The following is a 16,660-nucleotide window of genomic DNA, read 5'->3' as shown; positions in this document are numbered from 1 at the left end:
AAATTTTTATTACTTTTTTTTAAACTTTTTTACTTAGTCCCTTTTATGGGACTTTCACTTTCATACCTGTGATTGCATTGCAATGCATTGACAGTTCTGCTGTCAGCATAATCTAACAAGCTTGCTAGAGCCTGGTGACCTGGATGTCTTCCGACGTAAGGTCACCATGGCAATGATCGGGTTCTCACGATGATGTCGTGGGGGCGTCGATCGGAGGGCAGAGCAGTCGATAACGATTTAGTAGGTTAAACTGCTGGGAGCGGTGCGGGCATCCCTCCTGGCAGTGAGAGCTGAGTGCCAGCTGTGATATTAGCTCAACTGGTGCCGATCGCTCGCGTACAGTTCCTATATGGGCTAAATTTCCAGGATGTATTCTGTACGTCCCAGGTTGGGAAGCACTTCCCAGCCATGATGTTGTGGTTATGTCCAAGGTTGTGAAGGGGCTAAAAGATGTTCATAATTTGCTATGATTTCTTGTACATATTGCAAGCGTTAGCTTCAGTGCTAGTGACTCATAATTAAACTACTAAACTACATGCTTCCTTTCACTCATTTTTATTCACATGGATGACAACAAGGTTTGAAAATTAAGTAAAGCCAAAATGTTCATTAAATTTAACATTAGGCATGGTTAAGTCTATGCAACAAGACAATTCAAAGTACAAGAATGCAGCTAAAACATGATAAACCTCCTTTATTTGTATTGGTATTTTTGCATTTTAGCAATGTGGATTACCCATCTTATAGGTACAGACAGTTTTGAAGAATTGACAGTGACAGAATGCGCACGGCTCACAACAGGGTGGTGCAGGTGGCTTACAACTGGATTTTAGAGGCACACAGTGTGGAGGTGGTGTCCGTGTCGTCTTTTTAGGCGGATCTTTTTTCTGTAATATAAATGATAATAAACATCAGTTTTAGCAATCACAACACAATGTCTTATCCCAATACAAAATATGGAATGTATGATCTTGACTAATAGTTTTATCATTCTTGAGTTTAGAGTTTTAGAAGATAATCTAATGCATCCTTGCAAATATTAGGTTCATAAGTGGATACATTACTAATGTTCTACAAACAAGGTTATAATATCTTTTTTTGCTTTCTGCTTAATTTCCTTTGTTTATGCTTAAAGGGGTTGTCCCCTTTCAGAACACTTTTTCCTGCTAGTTCAGTTTGTTGTAAAAAATACACAAACAAAGAAAAAAGATGCACTATACTTAATCTCCCCATGGCTAGTGCTGTGTCTCTGGGCCTTCACCGGTCATTGTTTATAGGTTGCAGTGGTGACATTATGTCATGTCACTGGGCTCAGCGGCTCTGTCAATGTAGACAACAAGAGCAGATGAGTAGAGATGAGCGAATTTGCTTGGATTCGGTTCTGAATACGATTGGGCTCAAATATTGTTTTTGCAATATTCGTCGAACATAGCCGAACGTTATTAGAATCAATGCGAGTAAAAATAACTGAATATGTACGGAACTGATCATAAGACATTTATTCGGCACAAATGGTTTCCGAATATGGCCCGAATATGTAAAAAATCAGATTTGGGGCTAAAATCTGAACAAATTTGCTCATCTCTACTGCTGAGCTCAGTGATTGGCTGCAGCGCTGTTGCTCTGATGTCACTACTGCAGCCAAAAAACAGAAACCAGGTAGTGATGGGGACCCAGTGCTAGTCTAGAGAATGATAACAAAGGGTGCATGCTTATGATCATGAATAGCAGCTTTTTGGACACAGCACACTTGTGCTGCTTTCAAAATGCTGCATTGTCCAGTACAAGCACAGTGGATGGGATTTCTATAAATCCCATGCTTGCTCACTGTGCTTCTATTTGACGTGGTGTAAACTAGTTTACAAGCTGCAGCATGTCAATTTCGGTTGCGGAGACAAGAGACAATGGTCTCTGGGACAGAAATTTCCACTATAGAACATATTGCATGTGGTGAATCTGCATTGTTCGATGAACACATGTGATTAGAATGCAGTGCTTTCGATGCAGCGAATATACGCTGCAACTTCCTTATCTTTGGTAAAATGAAAAAAGTGCTTTGGTACCATGTTAGCCAGTAGAAAAAATATATAAAGTGTTCTATGAGCCATTACCATATCTGAGCTATTTCCTCCAAATAGCCCTTTGATCTCACAGAACTTTCACACCACTTATCTAATCTTACCTAATTAAGGATTCTCTCTTCAACCTCACTGTTTGTTTATTGAAATGTCCATGTACCTCACCAAGCCTGTGCTTTCTACCGTATATAAATAAGGTTTCTTCAAATATTTTGTTCTATCAGCCTGATGAAGAGACGTAAGTTGTCTTGAAAGCTTGCTTTGTAACATCATTCACTATGATTTGTTAGCCATTAAAAGGTATCATACCCACAAGATTCCTATTTTGTTTCTCTCACTGAGAGCACTTTATATATATTTTTCCTTATCTTTGAAACGTAACCCAAAGTGCAATCTGTTTTTTTTTTTTACAACAAACTGAGCTAGCAGGTAAAATTTTCTTTTAGCTAGCTTTTTTCGTGGTTGTCTGATAATAACATGTAAATGCTACATGTTGACGCTTATATTACAGTCCGGGCATATTAACCCTTTGGTGACAGAGACATTTTGCAGCTTAATGACCGGGCCAATTTTTACAATTCTGACCACTGTCACTTTATGAGGTTATAACTTGGGACACTTTAACAGATCCCAATTTTCGAACTTTAAATTTTTATGCCCTTAAATGAGAGAGATATGTCACACAAATTTCATAATAATTAACATTTTTCACATGTCTACTTTACATCAGCACAATTTTGGAAACAAATTTTTTTTTGTTTGGAAGTTATAAGAGTTAAAAGTTGACCAGCGATTTCTCATTTTTACAACAAAATTTACAAAACCATTTTTTTAGGGAAAACCTCACATCTAAAGTCATTTTGAGGGGTGTATATGACAGAAAATACCCAAAAGTGACACCATTCTAAAAACTAGACCCTTCAAGGTGCTCAAAACCACATTCAAGAAGTTTATTAACCCTTTACGTGCTTCACAGGAACAAAAGCAATATGGAATGAAAAAATTAACATTTAACTTTTTTCTAGCAAAAAATTTACTTCAGAACCAATTTTTTTTTTCACAAGTGTTAAAAGAGAAACTGAACCACAAAATTTGTTGTGCAATTTCTCCTGAATATGCAGGTACCTCACATGTGGGGGTAAACCATTTTTTGGGTGCACAGCAGAGCTCGCAAGGAAAGGAGCGCTGTTTGACTTTTTCAACACAGAATTGTCTGGAATTGAGATTGGATGCCATGTTGCCTTTGGAGAGCCCCTGATGTGCCTAAACAGTGGAAACCCCCAACATGTGACCCCATTTTGGAAACTAGACCCCTTAAGAAACTAATCTAGGTGTGTGGTGAGCACTTTGAACCTTCAAGTGCTTCACAGAAGTTTATAACATAGAGCCGTGAAAATAAAAAATATTTTTTTTTCCACAAAAATGATCTTTTCGCCCCCAAATTTTTATTTTTACAAGGGTAATGTGGCGCCCCCAGGAGTATGGTCACCACAGTAGCCTTACCTCCCTCGAAGGAAAGGTGATGTCATGCCTGGAAGCAATGAAGGGATCTCTTTATCAGGTAGTTTCAGCACACAACACAGTTCCTACTCCAGGCCAGCAGAGGGAGCTCTGAACCTAATAGCAGGGGAGCTGCTGTCTGTGGTCGGGGATAGGAAGTTAGTTAGTTAGAGGATAGACAGGGAAGAGTGAGGATGTGAGAGATGAGCTGGGGATTGGAGCTATAAGAAAGCTCATCCCAAAGCTGAAGCACCAGGAACCGGGCACCGGAGTCCAAGGCTGTGTGAATGCTAATGGTCCCATAGCAGAATCCGTAGGAATAAAGGCAGCAAATGTTCCCAACTGAGACTTGATGACACAGTAGCAATGTCTGAGCCAGAGACGCCATTAAGGGCAGTTCATGATGGAGGCTACAGCTACCTGTCATGCGAGTGGAGTTCTAAGTAACAGACAGAAAGAGGAACTTATGTGGAGTTCAGAACAGCAAGTACTTCAGAATAGTGCTAGAAAAGGAGACCTCACAACCCACCTGCATAGAGAGATTCCCAAATTGCTTCCAGGCTGATCGACTCCTGTACCATCTGTAATCTGAGTTCTGGACTGTACCAACAAAGCACAGTAAAAGGTAAAAGAAACTGCACTCTGTTGTGTCCTTTGAATTCCTCCTGCATCACCTTCTCAGCACTGCTACATACCTTGCTACCTACCACTTCCCCATCTAGTTTTCAACATCGTTCTCATCTGCCCTGGGATTTAGCTTTGCCTGTGGAGAGCTATTCCACCTGTGCTGCATCCTATAATCAGTCCCAGAGGATCTGCACTGCAGCGCGGATCGCCTCTGAACAGATACCACAGGTGGCGTCAGGAAACCTTATCACAAAAACTCTTTATTTCTGATTCCCTGGTAAATACTGCCCTTCCATTGGAGCTCCAGGGTCACAGATCAGGTCACCGCCACTGTGACACTGCCCCTTTAAGAAGCGGCCCAGTACAGAGTACCCCACTGCCCTGGCGGGCGCTCCAGTAACAGGAGAAATTATACCCCCAAAGTTGTTGGGCAATTTGTCCTGAGTATGCCCATACCCCATATGTGGGCGTAAACCACTGATTGGGCGCACGGCAGAGCTCAGAAGGGAAGGAGCACCGTTTGACTTTTTCAATGCAGAATTGGCTGGAATTGAGATCGGAATCCATTTTGCATTCGAAGAGCCCCTGATGTGCCTAACCAGTGGAAACCCCCCAACATGTTACCCCATTTTGGAAACTAGACCCCTAAAGGAACTTATCTAGATGTGTGGTGAGCACTTTGAACCCCCAAGTGCTTCACATACATTTATAACGCAGCGCAGTGAAAATAAAAAATTAATTTTTTTCCTCAAAAACTATTTTTAGCCCGCTATTTTTTATTTTCCCAAGGGTAACAGGAGAAATTGGACCGCAAAAGTCGTTGTGCAATTTGTCCTGAGTACACCGATACCCCATATGTGGGGGGAACCACTGTTTCGGCGCATGGGAGAGCTCTGAAGGGAAGTAGTGCCAATTTTTTTTTTCGGAATTTTGGAATGCAGACCTTGATAGAATGTTCTGCGGGCATCATGTTGCGTTTGCAGAGCTCCTGATGTGCCTAAACAGTAGAAACCCCCCACAAGTGACCCCATTTTGGAAACTAGACCCCCCAAGGAGCTTATCTAGATTTGTGGTGAGCACTTTGAACCCCCGGAGGAGGTAGGAGGGACCCAGGACCACCGAGAGGTACCGGGGGGATCGGGGACCGTATTTCTCCTCTGATGTGCGATCACATCAGAGGAGAGAGAAATTAAATGCAAAATTGCGGCTTTTTTGTGATCGCCGTTATAGGGTTAATAACAATCGCAAAAGCGGCGTTGGTAAAAACTGACCTGAATCATGTTCTCTGGGGTCTTGGCTACCCCCAGCAGCCGAGACCCTGGAGAAAATACGACACTGGGGGCGCTATTTACTTTCTCCACAGCGCCGTGAATTAACCGCGCTGTGGATTAAGTACCCTTAACTACCGCCGTTAAAAGGCGCATCGGCGGTCGTTAAGGGGTTAAAGACATGTTTTTATTTTGAAATGTTGACTCCTACAACAAATGATCCCCCTTATGTAATGTGTATTTGTTTTACATGAAAATGTATGTTTTATATATGATATGTCATCATTTTCTAAATTTGGAGTTTGCCCATGTAACTTGAACTGATGAGCCCTGAAAATTCTCGTTCTATGCCGGAGGTACAGTTGTGGCCAAAAGTATTGACACCCCTGCAATTTTGTCAGATAATACTCAGTTTCTTCCTGAAAATGATTGCAAACACAAATTCTTTGGTATTATTATCTTCATTTAATTTGTCTTAAATGAAAAAACACAAAAGAGAATGAAGCAAAAAGCAAAACACTGATCATTTCACACAAAACTCCAAAAATGGGCCAGACAAAAGTATTGGCACCCTCAGCTTAATATTTGGTTGCACAACCTTTAGCCAAAATAACTGCGACCAACCGCTTCCGGTAACCATCAATGAGTTTCTTACAATGCTGTGCTGGAATTTTAGACCATTCTTCTTTGGCAAACTGCTCCAGGTCCCTGATATTATTTGAAGGGTGCCTTCTCCAAACTGCCATTTTTAGATCTCTCCACAGGTGTTCTATGGGATTCAGGTCTGGACTCATTGCTGGCCACCTTAGAAGTCTCCAGTGCTTTCTCTCAAACCATTTTCTAGTTCTTTTTGAAGTGTGTTTTGGGTCATTGTCCTGCTGGAAGACCCATGACCTCTGAGGGAGACCCAGCTTTCTCACACTGGGCCCTACATTATGCTGCAAAATTTGTTGGTAGTCTTCAGACTTCTTAATGCCATGCACACGGTCAAGCAGTCCAGTGCCAGAGGCAGCAAAGCAACCCCAAAACATCAGGGAACCTCCGCCATGTTTGACTGTAGGGACCGTGTTCTTTTCTTTGAATGCCTCTTTTTTTCTCCTGTAAACTCTATGTTGATGCCTTTGCCCAAAAAGCTCTACTTTTGTCTCATCTGACCAGAGAACATTCTTCCAAAACGTTTTAGGCTTTTTCAGGTAAGTTTTGGCAAACTCCAGCCTGGCTTTTTTATGTCTCGGGGTAAGAAGTGGGGTCTTCCTGGGTCTCCTACCATACAGTCCCTTTTCATTCAGATGCCGACGGATAGTATGGGTTGACACTGTTGTACCCTCGGACTGCAGGGCAGCTTGAACTTGTTTGGATGTTAGTCGAGGTTCTTTATCCAACATCCGCACAATCTTGCGTTGAAATCTCTTGTCAATTTTTCTTTTCCGGCCACATCTAGGGAGGTTAGCCACAGTGCCATGGGCTTTAAACTTCTTGATGACACTGCGCACAGTAGACACAGGAAAGTTCAGGTCTTTGGAGATGGACTTGTAGCCTTGAGATTGCTCATGCTTCCTAACAATTTTGTTTCTCAAGTCCTCAGACAGTTCTTTGGTCTTCTTTCATTTCTCCATGCTCAAAGTGGTACACACAAGGACACAGGACAGAGGTTGAGTCAACTTTAATCCATGTCAACTGGCTGCAAGTGTGATTCAGTTATTGCCAACACCTGTTAGGTGCCACAGGGAAGTTACATGTGCTGTTAATTACCCAAATTAGAGAAGCATCACATGATTTTTCGAACAGTGCCATTACTTTTGTCCACCCTCTTTTTTATGTTTGGTGTGGAATTATTTGGAATGGTGGATATGTGATGGGTATATGGGCACGGGACTATGGGATGGAGGATATGTATGATGGGTATATGGGCACGGGACTATGGGATGATGGATATGTATGATGGGTATATGGGCACGGGACTATGGGATGGTGGATATGTATGATGGGTATATGGGCACGGGACTATGGGATGGTGGATATGTATGATGGGTATATGGGCACTCGACTATGAGATGGAGGATATGTATGATGGGTATATGGGCACGGGCCTATGGGTTGGTGCATATGTATGATGGGTATATGGGCACGGGACTATGGGATGGAGGATAATTATAATTTGCTATAACTAACCACAGTTAGTTACTATGCCCGGGCAGCGCCGGGCTCTTCAGCTAATATATATATATATAATCATTATAATTTGTTATAACTAACAGTAGTTAGTTACTATGCCCCGGCAACGCCGGGCTCTTCAGCTAGTTCCAAATATATTTCTATCTACTGGCTAACATGGTACAAAGATATACTGTATATGTTTCCTGTAATAACCCTATAAGCACAACAAAACAAAAACAAAACAAATAAGTTAAAAAACTTAAAGACTCACTCCTATCAAAGTTTTCATCCTCTTACTATTGCAGCCATCATATTATATATCACTGTGCACTTACAATTGCTCATTTTGCCTTTCTATCCAGTTTTTTCTTCTCTTTTCTCACTTCTATGTAGAAAAATTAGTAGGATTAGTAGGATGTTTCTTCTCCCTGCAGTTATCATCCCCTTTCATTCCTTATCCAGCTTCTCCCTCCTGGCTCTGCCAGGGACTTTTGCAGTGTCTTATAATAATAATAATCTTTATTTTTATATAGCGCTAACATATTCCGCAGTGCTTTACAGTTTGCACACATCATCATCACTGTCCCCGATGGGGCTCACAATCTAAATTCCCTATTAGTATGTCTTTAGAATGTGGGAGGAAACCGGAGTGCCCGGAGGAAACCCACGCAAACTCGGGGAGAACATACAAACTCCTTGCAGATGTTGTCCAGTGGCTAACCACTGAGCCACCGTGCCGCCCCGTCTTATGACTCAGACAGCAAATAATGACCTCCTGTTTCTACATTGAGCTTAGAAGGATTCAGCTGGTCAGTTATTAATCATGTGATGTCATAGATCTAATAGAGAACTGAAGAATTAGCTGGGTAGAAAAGCAAAATGAGCAATTGTAAGTACACAGTGCTATATAATATGTTGATTACAATATATTAAGAAGAGTATAAAAAACTTTGATGGGAGGAGTGCTTCTTTAACCCCTTCCTGACATGAGACGTACTATCCCGTCCACGGTACGCGGGCCCGTATGACTGGGGACGGGATAGTACGTCTACCGCGATCAGCGGCGCCCACGTGGTGAGCGCCGCTGATCGCGGCCGGGTGTCAGCTGATTATCACAGCTGACACCCGGCACAATGTGTCAGGGGCGGTCATGGACCGCCCCCGACATGTTAACCCCTTGCACACCGCGATCAAACGCGATCGCGGTGTACCGGGAGTTAAAGGGAAGCATCGGCAGGGAGGGGGCTCCCTCCGTGCTTCCCTGAGCCCCCCACGGCAGCGCAATGTGCAGCGCTGCTGCGGGGGACTCCTTTCCTCCAGGCCCCCAAATCCAAGATGGCGACGGGGGCCTTCGGGGGCCTGGGGAAGCTGGCTTCCTCAGTGCCTGCAAAGCGCAGGCATGAGGAAGCCTTGTGCACTGCCTGTGACAGATTGCTGATCTGTCACAGTGATCTGTGATGTGACAGATCAGCGATCTGTCACAGGACAGTGATGTCCCACCTGGGACTATGTAATAAAGTAAAAAAAAAATTAAAAAAAAGTGTAAAAATAAATAAAAAAAAATCGCCAAATAAATTAGTAAAAAAAAAAAAAAAATTCCCCAATAAATTCATTTTTTGAAAATAATAAAAAAAAACAATAAAAGTACACATATTAGGTATCGCCGCGTCAGTAACGACCTGCCCTATAAAACTGTCCCATTAGTTAACCCCTTTAGCGAACCCCTTAAAAAATAAAAATAAAAAACGAAGCAAAAAATAATGATTTATTATCATACTGCCAAACAAAAAGTGCAATAACGCGCGATCAAAAAGACGCATATAAATATCCATGGTACCACTGAAAACGTCATCTTGTCCCGCAAAAAACAAGCCGCCACACAGCATCATCAGCGAAAAAATAAAAAAGTTATAACTCGCAGAATAAAGCGATGCAAAAATAATTATTTTTTATATAAAATAGTTTTCATTGCATAAAACCGACAAAAACATAAAAAAACGACCTAAATGAGGTATCGCTGTAACCGTACTGACCCGAAGAATAAAACCGCTTTATCAATTTTACCGCACGCGGAACGGTGTAAGCGCACCCCCCCCAAAAGAAATTCATGAAACGCTGGTTTTTGTTCATTCTGCGTCCCAAAAATCGGAATAAAAAGCGATCAAAAAATTTCACGTGCCCGAAAATGGTACCAATAAAAACTTCAACTCGTCCCGCAAAAAATAAGACCTCACATGACTCGGTGGGTCAAAATACGGAAAAATTATAGCTCTCAATATGTGGTGATGCAAAAACTATTTTTACAATAAAAAGCGTCTTTTAGCGTGCGACAGCCGCCAAACATAAAAACCGCCATAAATAGTAAATCAAACCCCCCGTTATCACCCCCTTAGTTAGGGAAAAATAATAAAATAAAAAAAATGTATTTATTTCCATTTTTCCATTAGGGTTAGGGCTAGGGTTAGGGCTAGGGGTGTGTTGGGGTAGGGTTAGGGTTAGGGCTAGGGTTAGGGCTAGGGCTAGGGTTAGGGCTAGGGTTAGGGCTAGGGTTAGGGCTAGGGCTAGGGTTAGGGCTAGGGTTAGGGCTAGGGTTAGGGGCGTGTTGGGGTTCGGGTTGGAGTTAGAATTGGGGGTTTCCACTGTTTGGGCACATCAGGGGCTCTCCAAATGCAACATGGCGTCTGATCTCAATTCCAGCCAATTCTGAGTTGAAAAAGTCAAATGGTGCTCCTTCCCTTCCAAGCTCTGCTATGCGCCCAAACAGTGTTTTACCCCCACATGTAGGGTATCAGCCTACTCAGGACAAATTGCAAAACAATTTTTGGGTCCAATTTCTCCTGTTACCCTTAGGAAAATAAAAAATTGGGGGCAAAAATATCATTTTTGTGGAAAAAAATGATTTTTTTATTTTCACGTCCGAGTGTTATAAACTTCTGTGAAGCACTTGGGGGTTCAAAGTGCTCACCACACATCTAGATAAGTTCCGTGGGGGGTCTAGTGTCCAAAATGGGGTCACTTGTGGGGAGTTTCAATAGTTTAGGTACATCAGGGGCTCTCCAAACGCACATGACACCCGCAGACCATTCCATCAAAGTCTGCATTCCAAAACGTCACTGCTTCCCTTCCGAGCCCCGACGTGTGTCCATACAGTAGTTTTCTCCAACATATGGGGTGTCAGCGTACTCAGGACAAATTGGACAACAACTTTTGGGGTCCAATTTCTCCTGGTACCCTTGGGAAAATAAAAAAATGGTGACTTAAAGATCATGTTTGTGGAAAAAATACAAATTTTTTATTTTCACGCCCGGGCGTTGTAAACTTCTGTGAAGCACTGGGGGGGTCAAAGTGCTCACCACACATCTAGATAAGTTCCTTGGGGGGTCTAGTTTACAAAATGGTGTCATTTGTGGGGGGTTTCCACTGTTTAGGTACATTAGGGGCTCTCCAAAGGCAATATGACACCCGCAGACCATTCCATCAAAGTCTGCATTCCAAAACGTCACTACTTCCCTTCCGAGCCCCGACGTGTGCCCATACAGTAGTTTTCTCCCACATATGGGGTATCAGCATACTCAGGACAAATTGAACAACAACTTTTGGGGTCCAATTTCTCCTGGTACCCTTGGGAAAATAAAAAAATGGTGACTAAAAGATCATGTTTGTGGAAAAAATACGAAATTTTTATTTTCACGCCCGGGCGTTGTAAACTTCTGTGAAGCACTGGGGGGGTCAAAGTGCTCACCACACATCTAGATAAGTTCCTTGGGGGGTCTAGTTTACAAAATGGTGTCATTTGTGGGGGGTTTCCACTGTTTAGGTACATTAGGGGCTCTCCAAAGGCAACATGACACCCGCAGACCATTCCATCAAAGTCTGCATTCTAAAACGTCACTACTTCCCTTCTGAGCCCCGACTTGTGCCCATACAGTAGTTTTCTCCCACATATGGGGTATCAGCATACTCAGGACAAATTGGACAACAACTTTTGGGGTCCAATTTCTCCTGGTACCCTTGGGAAAATAAAAAAATGGTGACTAAAAGATCATGTTTGTGGAAAAAATACGAATTTTTTATTTTCACACCCGGGCGTTGTAAACTTCTGTGAAGCACTGGGGGGGTCAAAGTGCTCACCACACATCTAGATAAGTTCCTTAGGGGGTCTAGTTTCCAAAATGGTGTCATTTGTGGGGGGTTTCCACTGTTTTGGTACATCAGGGGTTTTCCAAACGCGACATGGTGTCCGATCTCAATTCCAGCCAAAAACGTCAAATGGCGCTGCTTCCCTTCCGAGCTCTGCCATGCGCCCAAATAGTGGTTTACCCCCACATGTGGGGTATCAGCGTACTCAGGACAAATTGCAAAATAACTTTTAGGGTCCTGTTACCCTTGGGAAAATAAAAATTGGGGTGAAAAGATCATTTTTGTGGAAAAAATATGATTTTTTAATTGTACCGCTGTACGTTATAAACTTCTGTAAAGCCCTTGTGGGTTCAAAGTTCTCACCACATATCTAGATAAGTTCCTTGGGGGGTCTAGCTTCCAAAATGGGGTCACTTGTAGGGGGTTTCCACTGTTTAGGTACATCAGGGACTCTCCAAACGTGACATGGCGTCCAATCTGAATTCCAGCCAATTTTGCATTGAAAAAGTCAAACGGCGCTCCTTCCATTCTGAGCTCTGCCATGCGCCGAAACAGTCGTTCCCCCCACATATCAGGTATCAGCGTACTCAGGACAGATTGCACAATAACTTTTGCAGTTCAATTTCTCCTGTTACCCTTGGTAAAATAAAAAAAATTGAACCTGAAGTATTTTTTTTATGAAAAAAAGTTAGATGTTCATTTTTTTTAAATATTCAAAAAAATTCCTGTGACGCACCTAAAGGGTTAATAAACTTCTTGAATGTGGTTTTGAGCACCTTAAGGGGTGCAGTTTTTAGAATGGTGTCACTTTTGGGTATTTTCTATCATATAGACCCCTCAAAGTGGCTTCAAATGTGATGTGGTCCTAAAAATAAAATGGTGTTGTAAAAATGAGAAATCGCTGGTCAACTTTTAACCCTTATAACTTCCTAACAAAAAAAATTTTGGTTCCAAAATTGTGCTGATGTAAAGTAAACATGTGGGAAATGTTAGTTATCAAGTTTTTTGTGTGCCGTATCTCTGTGATTTAAGGGCATAAAAATTCAAAGTTGGAAAATTGCGAAATTTTCAAAATTTTCGCCAAATTTCCGTTATTCTCACAAATAAACGCAAGTTATTTGAATGAAATTTTACCACTAACATGAAGTACAATATGTCACGAGAAAACAATGTCAGAATCACCAGGATCCATGGAAGCGTTCGAGAGTTATGACCTCATAAAGGTACAGTGGTCAGAATTGTAAAAATTGGCCCGGTCATGAACGTGCAAACCACCCTTGGGGGTGAAGGGGTTAAAGGCAGGAGTATTCTTGGAATCTCCTCTTGGTTCATAATTAACAAAGATATAGCTTTAGTTTGCAATCACTTATATTATTTTATTAAGCTAGCTTTTGAAATACCTTTAAAAAGATTTTGCTATCTGCAGCAAAGGAACTTTCAATTTCCAACATTTAGGCTGGAAGGGCAAATTTTAGTGCAAAAGGACTAAGACACCATGTTGGAATGCAGAAAGTTATCAACTCACAAAAAATGACAACACGGTATGAAACATCTTCTAAGTTGTGTTCCGAAAGATCATCAGCCCCAAAATTGGTATATTGAAGGAGTTATTCATTTTATTTTGTAGAATTGACAGCTATCTTTACAGCTTCATCTGATTCATGTAAATGGGATTGAACTGCAATACCTGACACATATGTGTCTGGTAGACAATGTAAAAGACAAAGTAGCTGCCAGAGATCCTCAACCACTTAGGCAGGGGGGACGAGAGTTAGAACTACAGATAGTTACAGTATAAGCTATTAAATTTAAAGTCTTAGTGCCTTAAAATTAACAAATAAAGTTACACTCTGCTGTGCAGTGCTATAGTATGTAAACATGAATTACAGTTGTGGCCAAAAGTATTGACACCCCTGCAATTTTGTCAGATAATACTCAGTTTCTTCCTGAAAATGATTGCAAACACAAATTCTTTGGTATTATTATCTTCATTTAATTTGTCTTAAATGAAAAAACACAAAAGAGAATGAAGTAAAAAGCAAAACATTGATCATTTCACACAAAACTCCAAAAATGGGCCAGACAAAAGTATTGGCACCCTCAGCCTAATACTTGGTTGCACAACCTTTAGCCAAAATAACTGCGACCATCCGCTTCCGGTAACCATCAATGAGTTTCTTACAATGCTGTGCTGGAATTTTAGACTATTCTTCTTTGGCAAACTGCTCCAGGTCCCTGATATTATTTGAAGGGTGCCTTTTCCAAACTGCCATTTTTAGATCTCTCCACAGGTGTTCTATGGGATTCAGGTCTGGACTCATTGCTGGTCACCTTAGAAGTCTCCAGTGCTTTCTCTCAAACCATTTTCTAGTGCTTTTTGAAGTGTGTTTTGGGTCATTGTCCTGCTGGAAGACCCATGACCTCTGAGGGAGACCTAGCTTTCTCACACTGTGCCCTACATTATGCTGCAAAATTTGTTGGTAGTCTTCAGACTTCTTAATGCCATGCACACGGTCAAGCAGTCCAGTGCCAGAGGCAGCAAAGCAACCCCAAAACATCAGGGAACCTCTGCCATGTTTGACTGTAGGGACCATGTTCTTTTCTTTGAATGCCTCTTTTTTTCTCTTGTAAACTCTGTGTTGATGCCTTTGCCCAAAAAGCTCTACTTTTGTCTCATCTGACCAGAGAACATTCTTCCAAAACGTTTTAGGCTTTTTCAGGTAAGTTTTGGCAAACTCCAGCCTGGCTTTTTTATGTCTCGGGGTAAGAAGTGAGGTCATCCTGGGTCTCCTACCATACAGTCCCTTTTCATTCAGACGCCGACGGATAGTATGGGTTGACACTGTTGTACCCTCGGACTGCAGGGCAGCTTGAACTTGTTTGGATGTTAGTCGAGGTTCTTTGTCCAACATCCGCACAATCTTGTGTTGAAATCTCTTGTCAATTTTTCTTTTCCGTCCACATCTAGGGAGGTTAGCCACAGTGCCATGGACTTTAAACTTCTTGATGACACTGCGCACGGTAGACACAGGAACATTCAGGTCTTTGGAGATGGACTTGTAGCCTTGAGATTGCTCATGCTTCCTCACAATTTGGTTTCTCAAGTCCTCAGACAGTTCTGGTCTTCATTCTTTTCTCCATGCTCAATGTGGTACACACAAGGACACAGGACAGAGGTTAAGTCAACTTTAATCCATGTCAACTGGCTTCAAGTGTGATTTAGTTATTGCCAACACCTGTTAGGTGCCACAGGTAAGTTACAGGTGCTGTTAATTACCCAAATTAGAGAAGCATCACATGATTTTCGAACAGTGCCAATAATTTTGTCCACCCTCTTTTTTATGTTTGGTGTGGAATTATATCCAATTTGGCTTTAGGACAATTCTTTTTGTGTTTTTTCATTTAAGACAAATTAACTCCTTAAGCCCCAAGGGTGGTTTGCACGTTCATGACCGGGCCAATTTTTACCATTCTGACCACTGTCCCTTTATGAGGTAATAACTCTGAAACGCTTCCATAGATCCCGGTGATTTTGTTCTTGTTTTCTCGTGACATATTGTACTTCATGTTAGTGGTAAAATTTCATTCATATAACTTGCGTTTATTTGTGAAAAAAACAGAAATTTGGCTAAAATTTAGAAAATTTCGCAATTTTCCAACTTTGAATTTTTATGCCCTTAAATCACAGAGATACGGCACACAAAAAACTTAATAAGTAACATTTCCCACATGTTTATTTTACATCAGCACAATTTTGGAACCAAAATTTTTTTTGTTAGGAAGTTATGAGGGTTAAAAGTTGACCAGCGATTTCTCATTTTTACAACACCATTTTAATTTTACGGACCACATCACATTTGAAGCCACTTTGAGGGGTCTATATGATAGAAAATACCCAAAAGTGACACCATTCTAAAAACTGCACCCCTTAAGGTGCACAAAACCACATTCAAGAAGTTTATTAACCCTTTAGGTGCATCACAGGAATTTTTTTAATATTTAAAAAAAATAGAACATTTAACTTTTTTTCACAAAAAAAATATTTCAGGTTCAATTTTTTTTATTTTACCAAGGGTAACAGGAGAAGTTGGACTGCAAAAGTTATTGCACAATTTGTCCTGAGTATGCTGATATCTGATATGTGGGGGGAAACCACTGTTTCGGCGCATGGCAGAGCTCAGAAGGGAAGGAACGCCGTTTGACTTTTTCAATGCAAAATTGGCTGGAATTCAGATCGGACGCCATGTTGCGTTTGGAGAGCCCCTGATGTACCTAAACAGTGGAAACCCCCCACAAGTGACCCCATTTTGGAAACTAGACCACCCAAGGAACTTATCTAGATATGTGGTGAGAACTTTGAACCCACAAGGGCTTCACAGAAGTTTATAACGTACAGCAGTACAATTAAAAAATAATATTTTTTCCACAAAAATGATCTTTTCACCCTCAATTCTTATTTTTCCAAGGGTTACAGAACCCTAAAAGTTATTGTGCAATTTGTCCTGAGTATGCTGATACCCCACATGTGGGGGTAAACCACTATTTGGGCGCATGGTAGAGCTCGGAAGGGAAGCAGCGCCATTTGACGTTTTTGGCTGGAATTGAGATCGGACACCATGTCGCTTTTGGAAAGCCCCTGATGTACCAAAACAGTAGAAACCCCCACAAATGACACCATTTTGGAAACAAGTCCCCCCAAGGAACTTATCTAGATGTGTGGTGAGCACTTTGAACCCCCCAGTGCTTCACAGAATTTATAACGCCCGGGCGTGAAAATAAAAAAATCGTATTTTTTCCATAAACATGATCTTTTAGTCACCAATTTTATTATTTTCCCAAGGGTACAAGGAGAAATTGGACCCCAAAAGTTGTTGTCCAATTTGTCCTGAG

General features: G+C 41.5%; 1 protein-coding gene across 3 annotated transcripts in view; it reads right to left on the bottom strand.

Moving 5' to 3' along the window:
- Nucleotides 1–539: 539 nt before the first annotated feature.
- The window catches only part of ASIP (agouti signaling protein), a 200,274-nt gene continuing 184,153 nt past the window's right edge, over nt 540–16,660 (bottom strand). For 2 of the 3 annotated variants that reach the window (XM_073555220.1, XM_073555221.1), the window contains one exon: nt 540–887. In XM_073555220.1, the coding sequence (XP_073411321.1) occupies nt 720–887 (168 nt within the window). In that variant the 3' untranslated portion in view covers nt 540–719. The remainder of the gene's footprint in view (nt 888–16,660) is intronic. The other variant, XM_073555222.1, reaches the window with a different exon arrangement.

This window comes from Dendrobates tinctorius, unplaced genomic scaffold, assembly GCF_039654945.1.
Source record: "Dendrobates tinctorius isolate UK_male_01 unplaced genomic scaffold, ASM3965494v1 ptg000223l, whole genome shotgun sequence".
Taxonomy (NCBI): Eukaryota; Metazoa; Chordata; class Amphibia; order Anura; family Dendrobatidae; genus Dendrobates; species Dendrobates tinctorius.
The sequence above is the reverse complement of the archived record's forward strand: the minus strand, read 5'-3'. Positions and strand labels throughout refer to the sequence as shown.